The sequence below is a fragment of the Amblyomma americanum genome, chromosome 8, assembly GCF_052857255.1.
Source record: "Amblyomma americanum isolate KBUSLIRL-KWMA chromosome 8, ASM5285725v1, whole genome shotgun sequence".
NCBI lineage: Eukaryota > Metazoa > Arthropoda > Arachnida > Ixodida > Ixodidae > Amblyomma > Amblyomma americanum.
Genome location: NC_135504.1, coordinates 40559545 through 40584970, shown reverse-complemented (window position 1 = coordinate 40584970; position 25426 = coordinate 40559545). Strand labels below are relative to the sequence as shown.

The 25426-nt window shown below is 45.4% G+C and overlaps 1 protein-coding gene across 2 annotated transcripts; it reads right to left on the bottom strand.

Moving 5' to 3' along the window:
- Positions 1–5944: 5944 nt before the first annotated feature.
- SCCRO3 (defective in cullin neddylation 1 domain containing SCCRO3) lies at positions 5945–25048 on the bottom strand. 2 transcript variants are annotated; one of them, XM_077634622.1, is made up of 3 exons: positions 24887–25048; positions 19088–20144; positions 5945–11119 (listed from the first exon to the last, which is right to left on the bottom strand). In XM_077634622.1, exon 2 carries the CDS (start codon positions 20118–20120, stop codon positions 19104–19106), a length of 1017 nt encoding a protein of 338 aa, XP_077490748.1. In that variant the 5' UTR covers positions 20121–20144; positions 24887–25048; the 3' UTR covers positions 5945–11119; positions 19088–19103. The 2 variants fall into 2 exon arrangements, with proteins under 2 accessions (XP_077490748.1, XP_077490749.1); XM_077634623.1 differs by lacking the exon at positions 24887–25048 and adding an exon at positions 24239–24331.
- Positions 25049–25426: the final 378 nt, after the last annotated feature.

The window sequence follows — 25426 nt, the reverse complement described above, 5'->3', positions numbered from 1 at the left end:
ATGGAGGAAAAACGCTAAGGCGCCCGTCTGCTGTTCGATGTCAGTGCACGTTAAAGATCCCCAGGTGGTCGAAATTATTCCGAAGCCCTCCACTACACCACTTTCTTCTTTCACTCGCTCCTTTATCCCTTCCCTTACGGCGCGGTTCAGGTGTCCAACGATATATGAGACAGATACTGCGCCATTTCCTTTCCCCAAACACCAACTATTGTTATTATTGTCCACTGAGCCAGGGAGCCAGTTATGCACCTTTCCTTTCCTCAAAACCAACGGATTAGGCTGAGGTTAGGCCGCTCGCCTAGTGAGCCGGAGTTCCTAGGTTCGAACCCGGACGCGGCGGCCGCGTTTCGATGGAGGCGAAACGCAACAAAAGGTGTCCGTGTGCTGTGCGATGTCAGTGCACCTTAAAATCTTCAGGTGGTCGAAATTATTCCGGAGCCCTCCACTAATGTTATGTATTTGTACGTAGTGTATATTACCCCTTACCACTATCCTTTCTCACTATCCTCCCCATTTTTTTCCATCTCCATCCTTTTATTCCCGCTAGCCGCAGCTCAGGTGTTTCAGGTTTCGATGGCAGATGCCGCGACTAGCAACATCTTTTCCTTCCATTGGTATTTTATTAATAAATAGGCTCTAACTCCACTACGGCATCTTTTTCTTCCTTTCTTCTCTAAGTCCCTTCTTTATCCACTCCCTCACGGCACGGTTCAGGTGTCAGCTGAGATGTGAGACACTGCACCATTTCCTTTCCCCAAATTTTTTTTACCGTACACTATGCCACCTTTCTTTCGTTCTTCCTTCCCTCCCACTTTTCTCCCTTCCCTTATGGCGCGGTTCGGGTATGGTATATAGTGCGGGTGTCCACCGATGTGAGACAATTACTGCGCCGTTTTTCCCCTACAAAATTTCCTCTTTCACTCCCTCTATCTCTTCCCTTACGGCACGGTTCAGGTGTCCAACGATATATGAGACAGATACTGCGTCATTTCCTTTCCCAAAAAAACCAATTAATATTACTAGGAAAGGAAATGACGCACTGTCTCATTTATCTCGGTGGACACCCGAACCGCGCCGTAAGGGAAAGGGTAGAGGAGGGAGTGGAAGAAGTGCCGTAGTGGAGCTCTCGGGAATAATTTCGACTAGAGTCACTAAACAAAACTTTTATTTAAATGTTTATTTAGTGACCATCTGGTAATTTCGACCATCTGAGGATATTTAATGTGCACTGACATCGCATAGTACACCGCGTCTTTTACATTTGAATTGAAATTGGTTTTTGGTGAAAGGAAATGGCGCAGTATCTGTCACATCGGCGGACACCTGAACCGCTCCGTGGCGGGAAGGGATAGAGGGAGTGAAAGTAGAAAGGAAGAAAGAGGTGCCGTAGTGGAGGGCTCCGGAATAATTTTGACCACCTGAGGATCTTTAATGTCCACTGGCATCGCACAGCACACGGGCGCGTTAGCGTTTCGGCTCCATCGAAACGCAGCCGCCACGGTCGGGTTCGAACCCGGGTACTCCGGCTCAGTAGACGAGAGCCTTAACCATTGAGCCACCGCGGCAGTTTTCCATCAAAAACCAATTTTGAAAAGCTCATAACTGCTTCAATTTGCAGGTGGACGCCATCGCCTACTAACGGGTGCGACTGAAACGTCCATTAACCCAGTTAACTTGCTCTCGCATTTACACATCATGAGAATTGCTCTATGAACTCTCTCTTTTCTCCCTTCACTTGCGGCGCGATTGAGGTATCCACCGAGAAGTGAGACAGTTACTGCTCCATTTCCTCTCCTGTCACTATTTTTAGTTTTTTCTCATCTACGAGCAGCAGCGCTTCTTTTCCCACCATAATCATCCCCCTCGTGACCCTCCTTTTCTCATTTCCCCTTCACGAGAGCACAGCAGCAGGCGAGATATTCATTTTTCAGGCCAACCTCTCTGCCTTTCCCGTCAATAAATCCTCTCTTTCTTGGCCGCGCTTTTGGCGCAGCCAAAGTGGGGCACTACAGGGGAATGGCCCTATCAGCATCTGCAGCTATACGCTGCTGTCACATCTACGATTTGCAAAAGCGGATTACATTTCGTATTACTTGGCGTGACTGCATGAAAACATACACATGGAAAATAATGGAAATAGATTCAGAGAAGTCTAGCAAAACCAAGCATGACGAGTTAAAAACCTCTGAAACACAATGTTCGAAAAGTTCTGCCTCTGACAGCAGACCAGAAGGCTCACGCAGTATGTTTAGGGATCATCTGAATTAGATTATCCAGACAGAAACTGCGTGTTAGGCAACGTACAATAGACGCGGATTTCACACAGGCAGCTTACTGTGCATGCGCAGCACTGCCCTACCGAGTTTCCATACGACGAGTCCCACAATTCCATATGGGTTATACGAAGTCATGTGGTGTCTATATGGAAAGCGCGTATGAAAACTCAGACTTCAAAAGAAGTCTTGCACACTATATGGAAATTATGCAGAAGAAAACATAGAGGTCTATGGGGGTTTAATGTCCCAAAGCGACTCAGGCTATGAGGGATGCCGTCGTGAAGGGCTCCGGAAATTTCGACCACCTATGGGATTCTTTAACGTGCAATGACATGGCACAGTACACGGGCCTCTAGAATTTCGCTCCATCGAAATATGACCGCCGCGGCCGGGATCAAACTTGCATCCTTCGGGACAGCAGCCGAGCGCCATAACCACTGAGCCATCGCGGCAGATCGAAAAACAATTAGATTTCCATATGCTTTTTTGTATGGAATTATGAGAAAATGAAGTACATATGATACTGCAAAAATATACGATAAAACATAGGTTTCCATGTTTTTCAATATCATATGCACTTCATATTCTCATAATTCCATACGAGTTAATCATATGGAACGTTTCAGTAGGGAGTCCAAAATGCATGCGAATTACGACAAATTGTAGAGATTTAAAAAACGCATTCCCGTCACGCTCGCCGCCATGTTGGTGGACGACAGAGCGCACGGTAAAAGTCTAATGTCTAAACCACTTTTCGCCATGTATAGTAGGATATAACTATGCAGCAAAGCTCCACCCACATTCAGGACCGCCGAACATAACACCTCCGTGACCACGAGTAGACCGTTGTCAAAGCCTTTTTCGTTAGCTAAACAAGAGGTTAATCGCGAGACAAATTTATAAGCTCAAGAATTTTGATGCCCCAGGCTTGTTCGATACAGTCAAGCATTAAAAGAAACTGATTTTGCTCACTGTTCTGATTAGTTCACACAGTATGCCCGGACCGTAGAACACTGCAGCCAAAAGCGTACGTAGGACGGGACGCAACGGAGGCACAGACAAGGGCTGTGTCCCTTCTTTGATGCACTGTTGACGCACAATGAGGACATGCTAAATTCTTCGGGCTTAGCGTAGGGTCTGCAAACACGCAGCCCTGAACCTGGGCAGCGTGACCCTGGCGTTCCTGCTGCTGTCGGTGTTGGCCTCTCGGCTTACCGAGGCCGCCCACGCGTCGTCCGTCCCGCTGCACCGCTGTCTCGGACACCACCCCGCGAAGAATCGCCAGGCGCTGGCATCGGGGCTCGGACGTGGCAGCACTGCGGAGCGGTCTTCCGAAGGGAGTGCATTCGCAGAGCATGCCCCCAAACCACCTGCTTTGCTGGAAGGGCGCCTCCTGGTGTCCCAGCTCCGCGCCCCGGAAGTGGTACTCACCGGATGGGGCTTCTTCGCCTTCTCGCGCGGATTCGTGCTTACGCTGGCCGGCGCACTCATCTCCTACGTGGTCATCATACTACAGCTCAACCCGGCCACCAGCCCAGGCGGCAGCAATGACAGCGCGCCGGACCACTAAGCACCACCCATGACTTGGAGGGACTCTGAGGCCTCAACGAAGTTGGCCTGTATAGCAACAGATCACCGCATTCTAATCACAAATAGGCGAATTCCAATGATAATGGAGCTTTAATACGCTAGAAAATGCAAAAACAAAAATGGTCGGCTCGCGTAGTTAGGCCAAATGCGTCTCACTCAGTTTAACTACGTTAAAACCCTACCATTTTAAAAAATTTATTTACGCAGGACATTAGTAAACATGGTTCTCTGTGTGCAATTAGATTGCACGCATGTTTTTCTTCCGTACAGCTTTGGTATAAGCAGCTGACAGCTGGTTGATGTCACATGTAGGTTTGAGATCATGTGAGGCATGTAAACACTACGATACTATCGCTGCTCTGCTATTTTCACTACATACACCACTAATGCTAGCCTGGCACGGGAGTCCAAATGACAGCGAGTGATAAGCTGTTACGTTGCATTCTTTGTATGCTTCAAGTGATCTTAAACCTAATGGTGACGTCACAACTACCGTTCCACTGCTGAAACCGAAACTGCATGGGAGAAACAACTTGGCTAAGAACATTTTGCTCTGCATCATTCCCCACTCCACCCCCAACCCAATGCTAATGAAAAATATGGTCTCTACTCCTTTTCAGGTACATCTTAAATGAAGTGGCAAGAGTTCAACCTAAAAGTTTTTGAACAAGGAAGAAAACAGCCTTGTTCCTGCTTGAACATCTTTTGCACAGTCTTAAAGGGGCTCCGAAACACATTTTCAGTGCATTGTATTACCTGTTGGTTGCATAGAACGGGTTATAGTGATGCTATTAGCATCGGTCGTACCGCGTATACTGCGTTTTTAATATTTTAATTAGCTCGCAAAAACGAATTCGTGGCGCTGACGGTGTCACCATACAGTGGTGGTTTTTAGCAGCGGATATGACATCACGGAGGGCGAGCTTTATGATTGGACAAAGAGTATACTTTAAATTGGGTTAATAACTAGAGATATGTTTTGTCAAGTTTTTGTGCTTTATATTACTTTAACAAAACCAGCTTGTTTGCCCTAGATAAAAGCACTGTAAATCAAGTAAAACAAAAACACGCTACCGGAGGCACTGGCTACTTTTTGCATCGAAGGACTTTGCGCATCTCTGTAAACATCCTACGACCTAGCACTAAACACTTATGGCTACTCTCTATGTATCTGAGAGCGGCTATGCGGAATCGATCCAATCGAGCCATTGCACTCTATAAGCGTTCGTTCCGGTCCCAAGGATGTGTTCGTTTCACATTTAGCAGGCAGTGCGCATCGTCAGATTGTGGAGGATCACCGGGTGGCGCCACGTTCCCGTCAACAGGGCGCGGTCCTTGCTCGCCGTGACCAACCAGCGCGCTAGGAGGGACGAGCGATGGTTGGCGATAAGCAGTAGCGGTACGCGCTATGCTAAATGTGTGATATTTTGCGCAGGCTGTCACCGTCGCAGTATCTTGCGCTCGAGTTCGGATTCATAAGAGAACGTCACTGATCAGTGTTCCCTTCTGCGCCGTTGATGTGACGGTGAAACATCGCTGGGTCAGCTGAGCGTTCACATGGTTGTAACCATGCAAACGGGGCTGCCAGCCTTGACATGAACGAGTTACAGAGAACAGGTAACCATGGAGTGCAAACTTCCGCCACGTGCTAAGATGGGCTGTTTTGATTGGTCGCCCTGCGTGTCGTCATTGGGAGTGAAATTGGAATGGGAAGCTGCGCGAAAATCGAGTTGAGGGCAGCATTTTGTTTGCTTGTATTCTGAAATTTCTTCATTGAATAACTCCCGTTCCATATGCATAGATTCTCGTAATTCTTTTTGAGTCAGCATCTGTGTGACATAAAGAATCCAACTGAAGCATAACCAGCATCCGTTCAAGCGGCGTTTTGCAGCCCCTTTAATAACTGACTTGTTTGCACTTGTCTGTTTTACAGTTAATTTTCCTTTCTTTTTTCCTACATACGCTACTCCGTTACAACAGTAATCGACTGTATAATGTACAGCATTGCTTTCTGAAATAGGCATTCAATTGGTAGCAGCACAACTGGCTCGATGGCATACACATGGTCGACATACATCTTTCATAGAAAATAGTTTATTGGTAGCTTACGCATGCATTCACCCACACACGCACTCTAATATACACACACGCTTTGTAAATAGCCACGCATTCCTAAATTTCAACAGCAATAGCAAACACGACATGCCACTCTGCCAGAGAGTACAAAAAAGGTTAAGCAAGTACAGCTGGTGTCACGGTTAACACAAACACCCAAATGTTTTTCTATCATAGCAAAGGACTAAGCACTTCATGGGGCACAAAGGATGACATTCTCACATGAAGACCAGCATTTTTCCCACGCTCTCACCACATAACAAGAACTCATGTCTACATGACACACCTTAGCACACAGTGTTTGCGTTAAACGCGACAGCAACTGCAGACAATGCTCTCAAAATCTGCAGGAGTCACCGGCAACCAGCACGCACTAATCAAGCTTGCGGGCAAAATAAAATAAGAAGACCGTGACTCCCAGCCTAGTCTCCTTCCGACGGCAACAAAATCATTCGCGCAAAGCACTTCCACCTGCATCCCTATGCCACTCCTTAATGCGCAGCGACCTAAAAAAAAAGTCAAGCTGACACTCTCTTAACCATGCACACATACATAAACATAGTCACCATTCATTAATTTACACCACACCTCAATGTGCGCACAGCTCCACATCGTGCCAAGTCCTACGTAACCTACACAAGCATGATGAGGAATGTCAATTCTCTGCACTGCCACAACACCAAGCTGATTGGCTCACGGTTCTAGGCCCACCAGACAAAAAAAATTAAAAGGCCCCAGCTAGCACTCTGGATTGGTCTACGTGCAACATCCAAACACCTGCCATATTGAACAGGCAGTGCAGTAGCACAACTCTCAAAGCATTTTGAATAAACCTTTGTGCCTTGCACTTTGCCATTCCTTCTGTCTAGTGTGCTCTGCACCTACCCCTGTCTCAAGTGGCCTAAGACACAGCCATGTAAGTACCAACAAGTTGAATGATGTTCTAACACGAAGGCTGAATTGGTTTTTCCGTTCTGCAGGCACGGCAATGCACTTGACGGCTGTAAGCACAATCTGGAAAGCCTAGTCAGTGGAAGCATGGCGACAGCTTAGATTGAGGCTCAGGGAAAAGAAGTTCTGCGTCCTTTGGTAAAGGACCAGATATATAGCTCAGCCAGAATGTTCAGGGTTATGAACAGGGATCGTCAGGGCAACTGGAACAGTCAGACAGAAACCTCATGTTTGCTGACATACATTTCAGTGAAGTTTTACAAGGACAAAACTGCAATAACACCGTCTTAAATATTACACTAAAGTTAACACTGCCACTGAAAGTTTATGCTGCTGCAAAAATTGCATGCACACAGCACAGAAAATGTCAAAGTAAAAAAAAAATTGTCAGCATTGCAAAGCTCCTCCACAACTTGTTTCAGTAGCACCTCATTCTAGAAAATCATGGTCATGAGGGGGGCATATCAGCACGTGCCTTTTCTTTATCTTTGCTCTCCTATCATTTAACTCTCCTACATTCCGAGTGGCTCGGCTTGAGCCAGTAGGCAGGCCCGTGCACTTTCCTTTTCTTTCTTCCTATCAGCAACAGCAGCAGCAGCAGCATGGTCATGAGTGTACGCTGTTCTCACAATAACACTTAATAGCTTCCGTTTTGTTTGCATTTCTGAACACATATGTGAAGCAAAATCAAGCCACACCTCACTTAAGCTTTGTTTCTTGTAAACCTCATTCTTTCTGCCATGATCACTATTGCAAACACAGTGCAAGCCTGCTGATGCCAAGATACTCTGTTAAACCATGTTCACTTGTCTTACAAATCATCATACACATTAGTCATCCATTTCATTCAATATTAACCTAGATACAAGAAACAGTTTAATTACTAAACATAAGACTAGACCCAATGCACATGGCTGGAAAGCGGCCTGAGAGTAAAATAAAAAGAAAACAGATTTACAACCGCGCAAATAGCAGTAAACTGATGGAGCAAATGTAAAAGGCAAGAAATAAGGAACTGGCAGCCAAAGTAAGTTGCAAAAGCTTCTATAAAAGAACAAAGAGAATGTATACAGAGCAACACGCGTACAGCATTGAGCTGCATAAAAGAGACAGCAAAACTAAGCGATATTTACCGCAGTGTAAAGCTTGACAAGGAGATCAATATGCTCAAAGCTTCTGACAAAGTTCCTTCAGAAATGGACATTCAACAAGTTCCAGTAACATTCAACACAAATCCTCTCATCAGCCATGGCTCGCTGGTCCCAAGCTGGTGAACAAAACCCATCCTAAAAGTAACGAAGTAGTGAATAAAGCATAAAGTGGACAAAATCTGAAAGCAGAGCACTTTATCACTACCTCTGTCTAAAGTACAGAGTCCAAGCTGTGTCCTTCTGGTCATGCTCCATGGATTGCTATGCAACATCAGCATGCTGAAGTCGTCACCCCTCCGAAAGTGTATTCTAAACACCTATATGGGAGTAAAAACTTTACTCCTTTCTGCTCAGAGTAATAAGAACTTCTACAGATGCGGCAAGAGCCCTCCCTCCAGATGGCTTAAAAAACCAGTTCTTCGGCTCTTTAGCTTCGACAAGAGCTGTACATCTGCATCCACCATTCTTCAGGGCATCTACAATTTAGTGAAGAGAACTCAGCTCTGAAAACGGATTCTTCCCAGTCAAGCTTGCCACCTGAAAGATGGTGATGTCAGCGAAAGCAGCATTTGCAAAATGTCCACTTATGGTTCCAAAGATGAAGTGAAAACAAGCTTTCTTTTTTCTTTGCTACTGCAACAGGATTAGAAGGCTTCAGCGTCAACATGTCGAAACATTTCTCCACCAACACCGTCCTGTGAGCAGCGTTTAACTTGTAGGTAGCGCCATATTTGTTCACTACAGACAAAATGCTATACTGAGCAAAGACACTGCTACATACCAGAATGTGCTTTATAACCTACCAAGCCACCACACACGTGAAAATCTGGCAGCCAGAACTCGTGCCTGAAAAGTAACGAATTAACTGAGAGCCGTGTACGCGGCCTACCTGAGCAGCGATTTCTTCCTTCCGATTAACGATTGTCCATGGTTTTTCACCGCATGCTACATACAAGTTGAAACAATACGACAGGGAACAATTTTATTAGCATGAAATCAATGATTACCACACAGCCTCAATAAGGAGCCAAGTTTTCGCTTCTCCATGCAGTTTTTGCTGCGGACAAGATGCCTAGATATCCTTTCAACTTCGATGCAGTGGCAAATGTAGATTTGCCTCTTAAGGTGGGATCTAAACCTTCCCTTTCATACTGCGTGTACCTGTACCTAAAGCCACAATAGCAACTGCATTTTCGCAGGCATACTCTTCGCCGCTTGTTTCCCAAGCCAGCGTTAGGTGTGCATGAGGAACCTCCTACAAGTGAAATGCTACACACAGAAAGGACCCTTAGTTTCTGGGCTGTACTTTCCTCGTAATCTGAGCGCAAAAAAAGAGGAACCGTGTTTCGAGCGCAAAATCAGAAAAATCAGGTCTCCGAAAAGGTCTTTCTGTAATTCAGAGATTTTTGGGTTCCTTTTGCAGCCTAAGAAAGTTGTGGGAGTCCTTTTACTGCAGTACAAAAAAAAGTCATTTTCGTTTATTTTTAAATGCCCACTGAATCAAAGTATCACTTAACAAATAATTTTTTTTGGCTCCCTTTACTACTTTTTCACATACAGTGCCATCCTTGTGCACAGCATTTCCATGTCTACACAAGACTTAGCCAGCTTTGCAAGTACTTATGCTATGAAATAATATTTCCAATGCCCCAGCCACTATTTAGGGCACAGAACAATGTTAAACAGGGCATCATTAGCATGGGTAGTGCTTGGTGCAATATTGCGAGTAAGGTGTCAGCCTGCTTGGCCACTGCCGCTTCTGTTGCTGGTTTGCATCAAACGGGTAGTTACCAAATTTATCCACCCGACAAGTATTAAAATCGTCAACATGTGAAAGCACCACCCTACGACAGCCTGAAGATATCTGCTCATTCCCATGTAGGGTCTTCGCCTTTTGCACTGATAAACAACTTTTTCTTGAAGGCCACCCTTTGGGTAGGAATCTCAGGATGTCTCCTCGAGGTGCACAAACCAGGCGCAATCATGTTTTACCCAAATACAAAGGACCCTATATTTAAACAAGCGATCTCGCAGATGTCATACAACCTAAGAGAGATCTCAAACTGACGCACATAAAAAAAGACAACTGCACTTGGTTTCCGAAACAATGACAACCGCAAAAAGGTCCTTCACAAGTGTTTGGGGCATTTGCTGATTTTTCAGATGACTCTGCTGGGTTCATGCTACAGGTCATCACTATTAACAAAGCCCTTTGGAATGAACCTGTGCTTGACAGACACTAGGTGCCGACGTCCAATCGAAAACAGATAAGCAGCCATAGAAAAGAACTATCAGAGGGGTCAAAAAAGTATCATATTTGCCGCATTGTCACTGCATTTTCAATTAAGTTAACACGCACAACAACAAAAAAAGAACCCGAAGGCTGAAGCTGTATCCAAAGAGATGTTTTCAAATAGTGTGCAACGTAACCAGTAAAACCCAATCGCCACACCCGTGGAGAGCGCAGACGAGATGACTAGTTCCCTGTGCTCTCAAGGCACGTACTTGGCCGACGACTTCAAGTCCGGCCAGTGTGCTGTGTAAGCCAACGCTCGATGCGGAGGATGGTCTGGAGACTTTTCACCCATCCGAAGCTTCTTAACAAGTGAGGATGAAGAAAACCTGCCATGTTATATTACGCTACGCACAATCGCGTGACCACAGAAAGCATCGCTTGGTTTCACAGTCTGTCGATCGATACTGACGAGCTCCCTTCTCGCAGCTACTGGTGTGTCGCTGAAAACTGAAAGCATATAAATGTTTCGAAATACCAGCCCCATCTGCAAGCCCCACGTGGTTTTCGTGGCCTCGATGTGTAGCCACGGCACGCAGCGTGCAATTGGGATCACGGGTCAAAGTTTGCCGCAAGAGCAGAGTCGAACAGTCTGCGTGCGCCTCAATGGAATTAAGCCACTCTGTCGATGTGGCTTGTAGTTCGCACACAGTGACAGCATCAGCTGCCGGAGCAGCAGTTTCCTCGACCTCCGTGGAGCTTGCTGCGGCTGACTGGCTCGACATTTGAGATGAGTCACAACCCTGCAAGATGCGGAACACCGTTAGACCATCAGCCCTGACACCATGCCTCTGAAAGATGAATTTTGGCAAAGTTCTGAGATGCTGAGTGCTGCAACTAATTTTTGGCGTCAGTTGTGTGCTTGCAAGCCTCAATGTCCTAGCACCACTGCTTCTTTATTAAGACTGAGTGCAGTGGCAGGTTCGAAATAAACAACAATTCCATTTCAATTGCATTCCATTTTTGATTTTTTGTCAGTAACTCTGGCGACGGCACTGACCTCCCCTCCCCCAATTACTGGGCTTGAGCCAATGACGAAAAGTCAAAAATAAAAATGGAATCAAATCAAAATGGAGTTGCATATAGCACTGGCCTTGGCAGACATAGAAAGAATAAAGCCTGCAATATATCAATGTCCGATGCTTTAAGCAAACAGTGCTTTCCTTTGTTAACCCATACACCACTCAGGCAATGTGTTTGGATGACTGAAATCATTTCTTACGCTAAGGTGCCTTTCAGTTTCCTAGTGACTTTTCCAATGGGTGTTGTGACTAGGCTCCTTACTTGCTGTCTGTCATGACTGGACAGCGCTCCTGTACCAACCAATCTTGCACAGCTCACTTCACAAGTTTTAGAATTCTAGCCTGCCATGGTGACTCAGTGGCTTTGGTTTGGCAGTTAAGCCCAACACAGTGGGACCAAATTTTGGCAGTGGCAGCCACATTTCGATGGAGGTAAGACAAGCATTGCCTGTGTGCTGTGCAATGACATTTCGGGCTTAACTACACCACAAAGCTGTGCTGTGGCTTTGAGGGATGCCATAGTGGAGGGCTCCGGTTTGATTTAGACCGCCCGGGGATTGTTGGTCTAAATGAACGTTCAGTTATGACCCCCGCATTTCAAACATGAAAAACAAAATGCTATGGACCAAATAAAATATAATTAAATTAAACTTCATAGCTTCGGATGAGGACCGTAACAGCGGATTTTCCAAACTAAAACAAAGCTAGCGATTCTATTTTTTTGCGATCTTAGCAATTAATTCAATTTTTTATGGAAGCTTTAGGCACAAAAAAGTATAAAGACATGTTATTAGCAGTTCTTGAAGCACTCAAATGGTCAAGTGTGTGCTATATAACAACCTGAAGATTGCTTCTTAATCAGTGGCCCAATAATTCAGCAGGAACTGTTGATAATAGTAAGGCAAAGATATTCACAAGCAGAAATGCAAATGTATGCAAGAGGACGGGCTGTGAAGCTTTCAAAATTACCGTATTTTCCGGTGTATAAGACGTGGCCTTTTTCAAAAATTTTGGTAGTGCGTCTTATACAATGGTGCGCCTTATATGTGTTTGTTTTTTTTTGTAAGTGTGGAAATAATTCGGGGTTAACATTCAGGCTTGTTTCACTGTTTAGAATGAGTGGCCAAAAGAATTGCACTATAGCCGCGATAAAATGAGCCACACAAAAAAGAAATGTCACGAGCAATCACACAGTTGTAACACGATTTACACTGTTTAACTGCAGCTTTAAAGCTGTTTTGCAGCACATTTTGGAGGCGTGAATGACCAAAGTGATCACAAGTACACCGCAACTTGAAAGATGAAGTGCACTTCATTCAGCGAAGTTGCGAAGTGTGTCCATGAAGCCTGAAGTGCAGTTACAATGGTAATGATAACTGCAGGCTTCCACAAGGCTGGCCTGCAAGCTTAATCGGCGCTTGACCAATACGACGATCAGAGCAGTGATTCTGAGTCCGAAGAGCATGTCTCAGCAGCGCTGCCACAAGAAATCGGCGAACTTTTTGATAGCGCGTCCGAGGATGAAGCCTTCAAAGGCTCTGAGTTATAATAAAGTGCTGCTGCTGTGCGAGTTTCTCTGGAGCGTGAGCGTTGCCTCTTTCTTGTAATGTTTCCCGCAGTGCAAGGAGTGTTCTCACAGGCACGGAGCATTTCGCGATGGCTGCGGAAGCATGTATGTCAAGCATGTTAAGTTTCATTGCCCTAACTGGGTAAATTTGGGTGCGTCTTATATAACAACTTTTTCACTGAAAGCCTGCAAATATTGGGGGGGGGGTGCGACTTACACACCGAAAAATACGGTAACTTCTTGTGCACTGTTCATAAACAGCATTTACAGGAGTCATGCAAAGCACATAGAAACCATGGCAGTCAAAGCAATGACAAAGAGGAGCACCAAATGCTGCACTGTGCAATGGCTTGTGCCTCTTCGGCCACAGTACCATAATTTCCAATATATAGTCCGCACCCGGTGTATAGTTCGCAGCGCTTAGCTTTGGTTGCAAAAAATCTTTTTTTTTTTCTAGATTGTCTACCCCCATACACAATTTGCACCCTGTGTATAAACCGCACCTGGTGCATAGAACCCCACTGGGCACTTCATACTATAATGAGCTAAATTTAAAAAAATATGCTGTGCAGTCCACACCGATATAGTCCTCCTCAAAACCTCCCAAGATTTTAACTTTTAAACATGTACACCCACTGACTGTATACTGGAATCAACGGTAATTCCCGCAGTCATACACCTGGGGCATACATATTCAGACTGCAGCCCAAACCATGACTTGAAGCTTCATCAAGCTACGTGCCTTCAATGCCACTAGCAGGGAGGAAACCTCATGCTGCATTTACATTTTCCACAAAAAGTGGAAACAAATAAAACCTGCTCTATACAAGCAGGCTTAACAAAAAGCGCTCCAACTTTTCACAGTTTGGAGCTCCGGCACAGAGACAGCTTTACATAACTGCCGAGTGATACTCATCATCATCATCATAACTACGTCCACTGCAGGAAAGGCCTCTCCCATCGACCTTTCAACTAAGCTTGTCCTGCGACAGCTGCAGCCCCGTTATCCCTGCAAACTTCCTAATATCATCCGCCCACATGACCCGTTGTCGCCCCACTCTACGCTTGCCCTCTCTTCCAATCCACTGAACTACTCTCAAGTGGCCATCAGTTTTCTTTCCTTTATACTACACACCCTGTCCATTCCCATTTCCTCTTCTTGATCTCTGCTAGGGTGTCAGTAACCCATGCTTGCTCCCCGAGCCAGTCCACTCTCTTCTTGTCTCTTAATATCACACCTATCATTCCATTCCTAAGAGAGCACCTACCATCAAGTCTGCCTGGATCACTCACAACGGTACATTCGCGAGAACATCCACTTGCGGGCCTACTAGAGCAGCCCCTTCGATAGGCGGCAAGTGAATGGGGAATTTTTGACCATGATGACAACGCAAAGAGCTATGCCATTTATCTCAGGTAAAGTTCCATGTAATGTCAGGGGAAAAAATTTGTAGGGAGTGAATGCACACAAACAGAGAACTTGCTGCCAATTCAGGTGTGTGGCAGGCGAGCTATACATGCTTAAAAGTTAAAATTTTGGGCTTTGCTGACTATTTATAGGCGCGGAATATACAAAAATTTGTTTTTGAATATCGTCCAATGTGGTGTAAAATGCCCGGCACAGATTTATTCACCAGGTATGAAAAAGGTACTGGGTGTGTAGCCCATGTGCTGGGTGCGGACCATGTTGCCATAAAAATCGGCAGCCATTTAAGAAGCCGGTGTGGCGTGAACAAAAACTCGCCAGAGCACACCTCAGGAAGTACGAGAACAACGAAAAAATCCACCAATGACCAGAGGAGGGTGTGTAGCTTTGCGCGTGTTAAGTGATGCCCTCTACACTTCGCTCTGAAACGGCGGCGTCCAGCCAGAGCAGGAACAACTCGCCCATTGCAAAAGAATCCTCTTTGCCTGACCAATGGCAACACATGGCCTCGCAGGAGGGTGGGAGCGTTTGCACTGTGGAAGTCGGCGGATGTGCCTTGGTGCAAAGTACCATAAAAACCCAAATATAATATAAGGTTTTTTCCAGATTTTAGCATGTAAAATTTCCACCTCGTATTACATGCAGATCCAAGCAATTTTCAGTCAAAATCTGATGTTCTGGTTTTGTTATTATTTAGCGCTGTAACCATCAAGCCTCGAGCAAGAGGAGGCGCTACGTAGCGGTGTCGTAGGTAGGTAGTCTCGATATCGACGCCATAAGCCCAGGATGATCGCACTTCTCATGGTATCAGGATCATGAAAGCAATACTCAGCTGCTTTTAAAATGAAATTAATCGCAGCTGCGGAAAGCATCGGTACCGTGTCAAGCACTGCCACATGGTCTGGATGAGGTAGGGAGAGCCTGCAGTTACTGCCGGTGGACACTGCTCTCTATAGCCACACTGTGCAATTGGATCATGGACACTTGGGCCAGCATTCCCGAGGAGCTCGCTGGTTGCTATTTAAAGAAATGAGGGATATCAAATGTGCTTGACGGTACCAAATACGTGTTTCTATGGAAAGATACCTCTGAAAAGAGTCCCTTAGAAGATAGTACACCCAATGATGGTGATCAATAAAGCTCTGACTACGGACACTTCCGAAGCGTATGCCGGAACCAGTCTGTGCATGCTCGCGATGTTCAGCGTCCGCGACTTCCGAAACATCTTTCAGCTGACTGCCTTTCCTTACTCGCGTTACACATGGATGAAAACTTTTCCATTTTTGCTATCCCCAAATTACACCTCATATTATATGCCGGTTCTTATGGTAACTAACAGACACAATGCATCTATAAGAGAAGGATGTTTAGTTCCGGTGGCTAGTCTGTTTCATAGTTTGGTTGCTTCGGAAAATCCGCTATTGCACAACTCCTGGGACAACCTCACTGTCGAACAGCCATGAACCATAGGGGGAGCACGTGGCAGTCTTCTGAACGGTCACTTCTGTGGTCCTACAGATTTCGGACTGTTGCAGTGACTGGCGAGAAATTCGTGCTTCTTCATTTGCATCTCTCGTGACTAGTGCACTGCTCTTGCAAGACCTCTCCCTGTTCTGTAGCCGCTAACAATTATTGTTCCGCATGTGCTGCACTACTTTCAAGAACGCTTTGCATGTGTTCTTATAAGTGATTTGTAATTCCTCTGTATAGTCTTTTTGCTGTAGTTTGTTCTTCAGTGAATTTTGACCCTGACCCATTTCTTGAAGCTGGGCTCTGTCCAAGCTTGTAATGCTAAAGTAATGCTAAGTCGAGGCCGTCTTTAATGAGAGAGGAACTACGCCTACCCGCTATAAGGGTGTTTGGGTTTGCACACACCCCGTGAGTGTGTATATGACACATGACTGGGCATGGGCCATGTACCTGGTGCAGACCATCTATAGTCGGATACAACTCAAGAACAAAGCGGCTTTTCCCTGTCAAAGGACCTCCCCTTCCAGTCAATGGCACTGGCCGGTTCTCATAAGCCTGCTAGCGCGACAATGTAGGGAATGGCCCATGAAAGGGGAGAGTCCTCTCCTTCCATGGTAAGGGTTAGTCCCCTCCCTGCACTGTTACTCTGGTCCTTATGTTATCATGCTAACAGGTTCACGGGAATTGGCCGATGCCATTGGCTGGAAGGAGGTCCTTTGATGGAGAAAAGCTGCTTTGTTGTTGAGTTGCATCTAACTAGAAAAAAAATTTTTTTTTGCACCCAAAAATAAAATTGACAAACTACACACCAGGTGCAAAGTGTACATCGGATTTTACACTACTTCTGTACAGTCAAGCAAATCAGTTCACCGTAAAAGTTGGAAGCTTGAGGAGGGTATACACAGTCCATCCGCTGAGATGAATAACAACAAACTGGGCTGTCAGGCAATGCAGAAATGAACTTCTTTTTTTTTGTGAACCAGCAACTTTTGTCTTCCACAACTGCTTGAAATAATTACAGCCACTTACCAGGGTACGACGACTGACTGGCGCCGTCTGGCTCGCAAAATGACACACAAATAGCCGCAGTAGCCTATGAATTATTCGGTGGATTCGGGGCTCAGGGGAACCACACTCTGCATCATGGCCAGGTTAGGGCCTTCAGTTTGCATTTGGCTGCTCAAGTTGGGCTTTGTCTGGGTGAGTGAAGGCCAAAGAAGAGTGGCCAGCTCGGGGGCAATCTTTTGCTCCACTGGGAGGCATTCGGACAGGACTACAAACAACATGAATCTGGGGGAACTAGGCTAATGCAGCTAGTGCTGTAAAAGAAAATACTGTTGATTTTAAGCAGCACAATCTATCCTCTCCACATTCCAATAGAGTAGAAGCCCTCTGCAGTACAGTAACTCGGACTAGTAAAAACGTTTACCTTCTCAGGGTCTATACTATATCAGTTTGTTGATGATGGCATGGCTCTGAAGATGCCCTATGGCATTTAATTGGCTACTTAACACAAGTGCTGGTTCATAAAAGAAGCACTCAGAAATACCGTCCGTCCTGCTCTTATCGTCTCTATATTTGATTATTTATTTTTAGTTATCATATTTATGTTATGTATTTTTCGATTTCGTTTCCCGCCTTGTGGAAGTACCTTATTTGCATGAACACAATGTGGCTACGAATATAACGCGAGTTTGATTCCATGAGAAAATCAAAGCTTTGCTTGACCGCAGCATAATCTTCCGCAGCCTCAACGTCAATTAAGAGGCAACAGTTAAGAAATGCAATGCTCGCTCTTTACTTCCCTTACCTACTTCTTTCCTCGCAGCACTTTCAGTGTCTTTTTTTTATCAGCAAACCACGCAGCTTTTTTTCGACATTCATAACCAGCATCACTTTTTTTTCCGTGCGCAGCATGTGTTTTGCCTCATGGCCCCAAGGCCTTCGAAAAGCTGGCTTCTCCTCTCAGCTTTCAAGCTTAGTGGTGAAGCCATCTAAAAAAAAAAAAAGCCTGTTTTATCCTTTTAGGTATCCACTTGCCCACAAAAGTTAGCCTCACGATCCTAGATTTTGTGCGCGCCTCGATATCATCATTCCGCAGGGAAGAACATCACCATGACCAGGTGGTCTTTAGCCGTTCCTTTAAACAAAATATTTACGAAAAGAAAAAAAATTCACTCGTCTATGAAAGACAAAATGATACTGCAATTTCACTATATTATATTCGAGTTTTTACTATATCTGAGCTTAATTTAGGGGGCCCCACTTTAATACTGAATTCAGGAAGGTCAGAGGTTCATAATAAATAAGGCTTGGAGTTTTGTACCTGTTTGTTGTTATCCTCTTTGTTATTACTATGGCACGATTATTTATTTATTTACAGGTACTGCCAGCCTTATTTCAGGCCTTGGGCAGGAGTGGACAACACAAATCAACAAATTCAAAAACATCAAAATCAGCAAACAACATACAGGACGCTGAATAATAAATCAGAAAAAAAAAACACACAAGATACAATTTAAAACATGAATTTCATTTTTTGGGGGGGAGGCACATGTCACTCAGGATTTATGCGCAAGTGCACAGAGGAATGACGAAACCATTGGGCAGTCAACCGTGTCGGAGGATAGCGCATTCCAATCGCAAATAGTGCGCGGAAAAAAGGAATTTTTAAATGCATTAGTCCTGCACGAAAAATCTAGGACTTTTTTGGTGTGATATGAGCGCGTAGAGCAACGGTTAGCTGGCAGAATGTATAAACTTTTGTCTATTCCCAACTGGTTATGATAGAGTAAATAGAAAAATTTCAACCTATCCCGGTAACGTCTCAATGTGAGACTTTCCAGTTCTGCAGCTTCTAGGAGTAATGATGGGGACGTGCACCAGCTGTATGAGTTAAAGATGAACCTAGCTGATTTTCATTGAACTTTCTCAAGTTTGGTAATATTAGATTGTGTATGTGGATCCCAGACAATCGCGGCATACTCTAGGACGGGTCGGATAAATGTTTTTTAGGCTAGAATTTTAATTTCAGGTGAAGCGTTCACTAACGTACACCTTAAAAATCCAAGTTTCTTCATAGCTCTATTGTAGGTGTGTGTTACATGTTTATATAGTGACCCATGTTTATATAGCGACCCAAATTAAGCAACCAGTTTTTCAATGCATGGATGGCCATTGCAGACAAGCCAGAACTCCCACCGACTACCTCACAGAGCATGCTTACCTTCAGCAACACGCTGTCACTCCGCCTTCACATCACTGTCGCCCTTGTTCACCTGGTGGAGCACATTCTGGTTCGTCTGATCGTTCTCATACTCCACAAAGTCATCAAAGAGGCTGGGCCACGCCTCCGAGTCGTCATACGTGCTGAGGTCGCGGCCCGCCGTCTCCGCAAAGTGCAAGAACATGTTCCACGTGTCGCTCGTGATGCCGCGCACCTCCGGGTGGCTCTCGAGGAACGCCAGCCAGCGCTCCAGCACCGGCGGCGGCTCCAGGGAGAACACGAGCCGCCACAGCTGGGCTGCCATGTCCGTCGGCAGCGTGCGCTGGCCCGTTTCCAGCCCGAAGCGGAATGTGAAGCGGTACAGGTCGCGGAACCGGGTTGGCTCCCGGGCCTCCGAGACGAGCTCGGGGAACCGCGCCTGTATTGCGGAGACAGAGTCAGCGCGCAGGGCGCGGCAGCCGCTAAGGAACTCGTCCCGCGTGAAGCGGCACATCTGCTGTGCACCAAACTTCCACGCGAGGAGCAGCACACGGAATTCCTCGGGTCTGACACCCAGGTCGTCGCAGAGGCGCACAATGCCTTCAGCGAGGACTGCGTCTTCCTCGGGGTCCCTGTACTTCTCAAAGAGGGCCAGGGCCCGTGCCTCCGAGTGCCGGGGTTCGAACGTGCCGCGGCGCCCAGGCTGAAGGCGCGGGTAGAACATGAAGCGTTCACCAATACTGGTCCTTGGCGCCGCGGGCGCAGTCGTAGTGGACAAGTTCGACTCGGAAGTGGCCGCGGCCGACGAGTTGGTCAGGAGTCCAGTGACGCCGGTGGGCGTGGTCGCCGGGGTGCTGGTGACTGTGACTAGGCCGCCGCCGCCGCCCGTGGGGGTTGTGCCGCCACCCGGCCCGGATTGGGCCGAGCCAGCGGCGGCCTGGCTGTTGGTGACACCCGTGGTTCCACCCTTGGAGCACGGTGGGGCGAGGAACTTCAGAGGGTGTTCACCGGTCGCCGGGTCCTGGCCGAGGCAGCAGCACAGCACGTTCCCCATGAGCTTGGCTCACATACCATGGTGCTGTGTAACGGTGAACGTGAAGCACTTTCAGCGATGGTAAAGCAAACAAGGTCAAGTCACATGAAGCTCAACAAGTTCGCAAAAAAGATATTTCAGTTGCAAGGGTCACCAACGTGGCAAAGGGATATTTAAGCCTAGTTACGATATAAACAGCAACCTCTCGTTAATCTAGACTGAATTAATTCGAACCACCAGTTGATTCAAATTGAGACTTTGATCCTGTGAACACCAGAGGTATTAAAAGGGCTTACATTAATTCGAATAAATTTTTGGTTCACTTTGAGTCCAAGTTAACGAGAGTTCAGTGCATTCTCAAGATCTTCTGCTTTCTTTGGGCTAAATAGTTGGGCCATATACGAGTTGTTTCAGGGGAGCCCGCCACTAATTTTGAAAAATAAGGTGTTTGAGGTAAGCAGAAGTCTGTTGCGGGATACTAATACCAGTGTTGGCACAATCCATGAGATGAAGCCGTGTGAGAGCTCGGATTTTTCGAGCCCACGAAAAGCACACGTCAGGTAGCTAATTCCATCTTTCGGTGGTTCAAAAAAGCTGGATTCACTAGTGGGTCACTAGTGACCCAAGAAAATTTAAGTGTACAAACAGTACAGTCCACAGCATGGGCCACATTATGCTTGAATAATGTGAACAAGAATGACACAGTCATTTACCTTAAAGGGCCCTCCAATGGGAGCCAAAAAAAACATATAGATTTTCTTTGTTCGCAAGTTTCACTTGTTGTTCAGCCCTCTCGGCACCCAATGAGAGCGCTGAAATCGCAATATTTAATATTTCATAATCCTTTAGAATGGTCCATTTGTCAGATCGTGCAAAAACAGAGCAGTGATTTTTGGCAGTGCATATGAGGGTGCAAATGTCATAACTCCTTCACATGCCTTCATGCTTGGTGAATGAATCCAAAAACAATGTGTCCAAATCTCATAATTGTTTGCACAGAAAAAAAAAAAACCCTACACTAGAAGACTAGACTGACACAGGGAGCTTGCATTATGCTAGGGTATTCCACTTCCCATTTTGCTTCAAACACTCTGGAGTTCTTTCTGCACAACAGTACCAGCTGCAGATACCGTGCAAGAGAGCAAAGAGGACTGGTCGACAGACAGCATGAAAAGAGAAAAAATAGAGGTGAAGATGGAGAGAGTTTTCACCCGAAAGATTAAAGAGGCATCTTCCTTGCCCATGGCACCTCAGTACCATGGCATCAAACCAACAAAGCAGTCTGGCTGTGGTAGTCTGGCTGTGGGATGCCTTGCAAGGAAATCATGGTATGCCAGCCTTTGCCAGATTACTGAATGTTAAAAAGGCTGACTTCATCAATGGACAAGTGAGGTATGGCTCCTGGCAATCTTTTATCTGCATTTAGTATGCTGAATTTTATAATAAAAACAAGATTAATTTGTATGTGCTAATTTCTCTAACCTCGTTTCTTTGACGCTAGCTGAAACACGTGAGGAGTCCTAATGAGTTCAATAAGCAGCAGCAAAAAAAAAAACAGAGACTGCAAGGCCACTTTGTGAACAATGCCACTGTGCATGTGAGGTGTCGAAGCAGCTGCACACATTTTTTCTAATCACATCACCCGTGTAACCCACCGCAGTGGCTCAGTGGTTAAGGTGTTCGGCTACTAAGTCGGAGTATCCAAGTTGAAACCCCACCACGGCGGCCGTATTTCGATGTTGGCGAAACTCAAAAGGCGCCCATGTGCTGTGCGATGTTAGTGCACGTTAGAGATCCCCAGGTGGTCGAAATTATACCGGAGCCCTCCACTACAGCACCTCTTTGTTTCCCTTGCCACATAGCCCTAAGCAGACATAGACTAAGCACCATGTGGCGAGTGAACCATCACTAACTCGCTCAAGCTTCCACTCTGACCTCTTTGTTCTTTTTTTCTCCGAGTCCCTCCTTTATCCCTTCCCTTATGGTTCGGGCGGATATATATGAGACAATTACTGCATCATGTAAGAAATGGCTGAGTACCCTAAATTGTTAAGGCATTTAAAAAAATGCCATCTGTTCTCAATCACACAATCACTGACATACACAACCAATACTTGATTATATATGTCAGATGAGATTTGCACTCATACCTAGCAAGAGTAATAAGCACTGCTACTGTGAAAATGCAACATGCATACACGCATATGAGCATGCATAGACACACCAAGTGAGCATTCTGAGAAGGTTGCCAAAGGGTTTGAGTGCTGCTCACATCAAAAAAAAGAAAAAAAAGAACACTGACCAAAAGTTGGGGCCAAAATGCCAAAGACGGTTCCCTTTTCCTTTGGCAAACTTATTGCCCAAGCAGGTGAGTTGTCGTCAAACCTTGGTAGTCACTAAGCACTTTTATAGCTAAAAGTTCCCGTTTTTCTATTTTTGCTTTCAAAAAGAAGAGAGGCCTGTCTTTGACGTAGCCAACCCTCTCATGTAGTCAAACCATGAGGCTCACTCCTCCGCCACTTCAAGTTCGCAGCAGCATGAAGACAAATGACTAAGACAAAACACAGAAACTGCCAAAGGCATGTAGAAGTGAGAAACTCGACGAGAACAAACACTATTTCATGTTACACAATGAAACGCTGAGAAAAAGCTTATGCACTGGCTTTGAAACGCTCACAGCTTTCCTTAAACAACTATCAGTGGACATTTCATGTGGCTACCATGGGAAAAATTGCCGTGCAAGTCTTGTGCATTTTAGTGGTCAGCTTCATGCAAAGCCTGTATCTTTAAAGAAATAAAAACACTAAAATCGACCGAGATGTACTTTGTGAGAGACGTAACTCCCAACACTGTCAGCACCTGTCGCAAAGGGTGTTACAAATGATGAATAGCTGCCAAGAACGCTGTCCACAAAAACGGATTGCTGGGGGAACCCATATCAACAAGCTCAGACGAAGCTTTGCTGCAGCACAAAAAGCCTTAAATAGGAGACTTCAAAACATTGATGCTTTTGCATAGTGTAAAATTGGTTAGTAAGTCATGTATTGCCTTTCAACAATGTTAACTGCATCAAGTTCATTTTACTCTGTATTTTTATGCCCTCTCTGAGCCTCAGGAAAAAAAATATAAAACTTACAACACTTGTTTATATAATTTAATGATATAATGACTTATAATTTAATATAATATAATTTAACAGAATTATGTATTTAACACTTGTTTATATAATTTACAACAGAATTATAACACTTGTTGGATACTTTGCCATGCCTTTTGAAATATATTCACCGGTTCTGCCATTTTTTTACAGTGCGTTGTTTTTTTCTGAGCCCACATTCTTACAATTTTGTTAGTAGTTGTATGTACAGTGCACATCTGACTGCACTGAACTGTCGTAAACTCGTGCACTAGAGACCAATTCGGACCATTCACTGCTTTCTGTCTTGACAAGCTCTTAGATTCTGTTCAAATGTTTTATGTAAAGATGCCAGCAGGCCTTCACAACATACATGCTAACAGTGAGACTGCATTAAAAGCTTTACTGCATGGTGTTTAGTGATATGGACCAAACCACAAGGCTAACAACACGAATCAAGCCATACAAGCCGTTATTTTTTGAAATGTGCACAGCATTAACTTGCCTAGCCTAAGGTATACAACATCACAAGGTGCAAGATAAACCAAAAAATTGCGTACCGAGCATGCTAACAAGCTTCTGGCAGAGGTAACTATCAGCAGGCGAGTCAACATTCTAATCTCCGCACGCAAAAGCATGGCAATGCGTAGTTTCATTACACACGAGATGAAAACAATAGTACGGCTTATCTGCGGCAAGCATAATGCACAATGTCGAGAAGCAAATGAAGAACAAAGTTTAGAAACTGCAGACCGGCGAATAGGCAAAGACCGCCACTGGCGCGTATCAAGCTTACACAAATCTAAACCGCGAGTATGTTCTACATTATCAGAAAAACAAAAATATCAATAAGCACGAGCAACCATCAACAGTACTCTAGCGAAACAAACAACGAAAGTACAATCAGCATGTATATCAAGAGAGCGGAGGCCCTGGAAACCTTGGGTCAAACGCAACACAGTAAAGAACAAACCGCACGACGGTAACAAATACTCAAACCCACGTATTGCCAGTACTTCCGACCTTCACCGAGACGTAGCTTAATTAGCAACCACCTCTACAGGACGCAACTGGTACGCCGTCGGGTTTCACCGAGCGACCCAACTTTTCGCCGAACGAGACATGACTGATATCTAACTCGAAACAGCCGGACACAAAGCTCGCACGCGTTATGAGTCATTCGAAACAGCGTGACCATTTTGTGAAAAAGGAAACAGGAACGAGAAAAATAAACGATCAGCTGGCACAAAAAAAAAAAAGACAGCTTAGCTCTTGCCCAGCGTTCCGATGGAAGATGACGTCTGTCTCCGGTTGCGTTGTTTTCGGAAGCAACGTGCTTTTTGCGGCGGCGAAATGGCTTCGCTGGCCGCGCACAGCGCACCGCTCGCTGGCGAAGGGACTTTTCGGGGTCGGCTGGCGACGCAGGGGCCCCCCAATGCGCACTGTAGCGTCCAGCTGGGTCAAAGAACCGCGCAACTGCAGCGCAACTCAAGCAAATCGACCATTCTTTTGTGTCCCAGACCGTCGGTCAACACGGCGGCCAACCCTCACGCATACAGTAGACGGACCCGTGCGTACTGCTAACACAGCGATGTGTATATACAACGATGAAACACGTGGATCGAAAAGCGGAGAGAAGAACAAAGCTTACATTTCACATAACGAGGCCTGCCGGACGTCTCTTTTTTTTGAGGGGAAGTTTTTTTTGTCTTTCACCTTGCGAGAACTGGCACCAGCATCAGCGCAGACAAGCACACACAAAACGAGCGACGATCAACTCGCTTGGCCGAGCAGACAGCTGACAGTTGGTTGTGCTTTACGCTGTGGGGTAACTAGCGCCCCGGTCTGAGTGTTTTGTTTGTGATATTGGTGCTATCATACGTTAAAAGACAACGCATAAAACAATAAACTTGCAATTCAGTCTTAATATTCAGACGTTATGTACAGTAAATACATAGCTCATCAGCTGATATTATAAATCTCATTGACTAAACAACTACACGTGATTCAGAGCAAAGTACTTCTGTTTAGTGCATCTATACGTACCGTAAAGCTCACTGTTCTCCACTAGGGTAAAGCTCTACTTTATTTTTACTAAAGAAAGTTTGAGTAAAAAATAATTGGTCAGTTTGTCAAGTTGTGGACATCAATCAAAATTTATTTAAGTTATTTATTTTTTTGCAGTTTACGT

Bases quoted from the DNA above. Each gene is read 5' to 3' on its own strand.
- SCCRO3 (XM_077634622.1), bottom strand. From the start codon at position 20,120: ATGGGGAACGTGCTGTGCTGCTGCCTCGGCCAGGACCCGGCGACCGGT.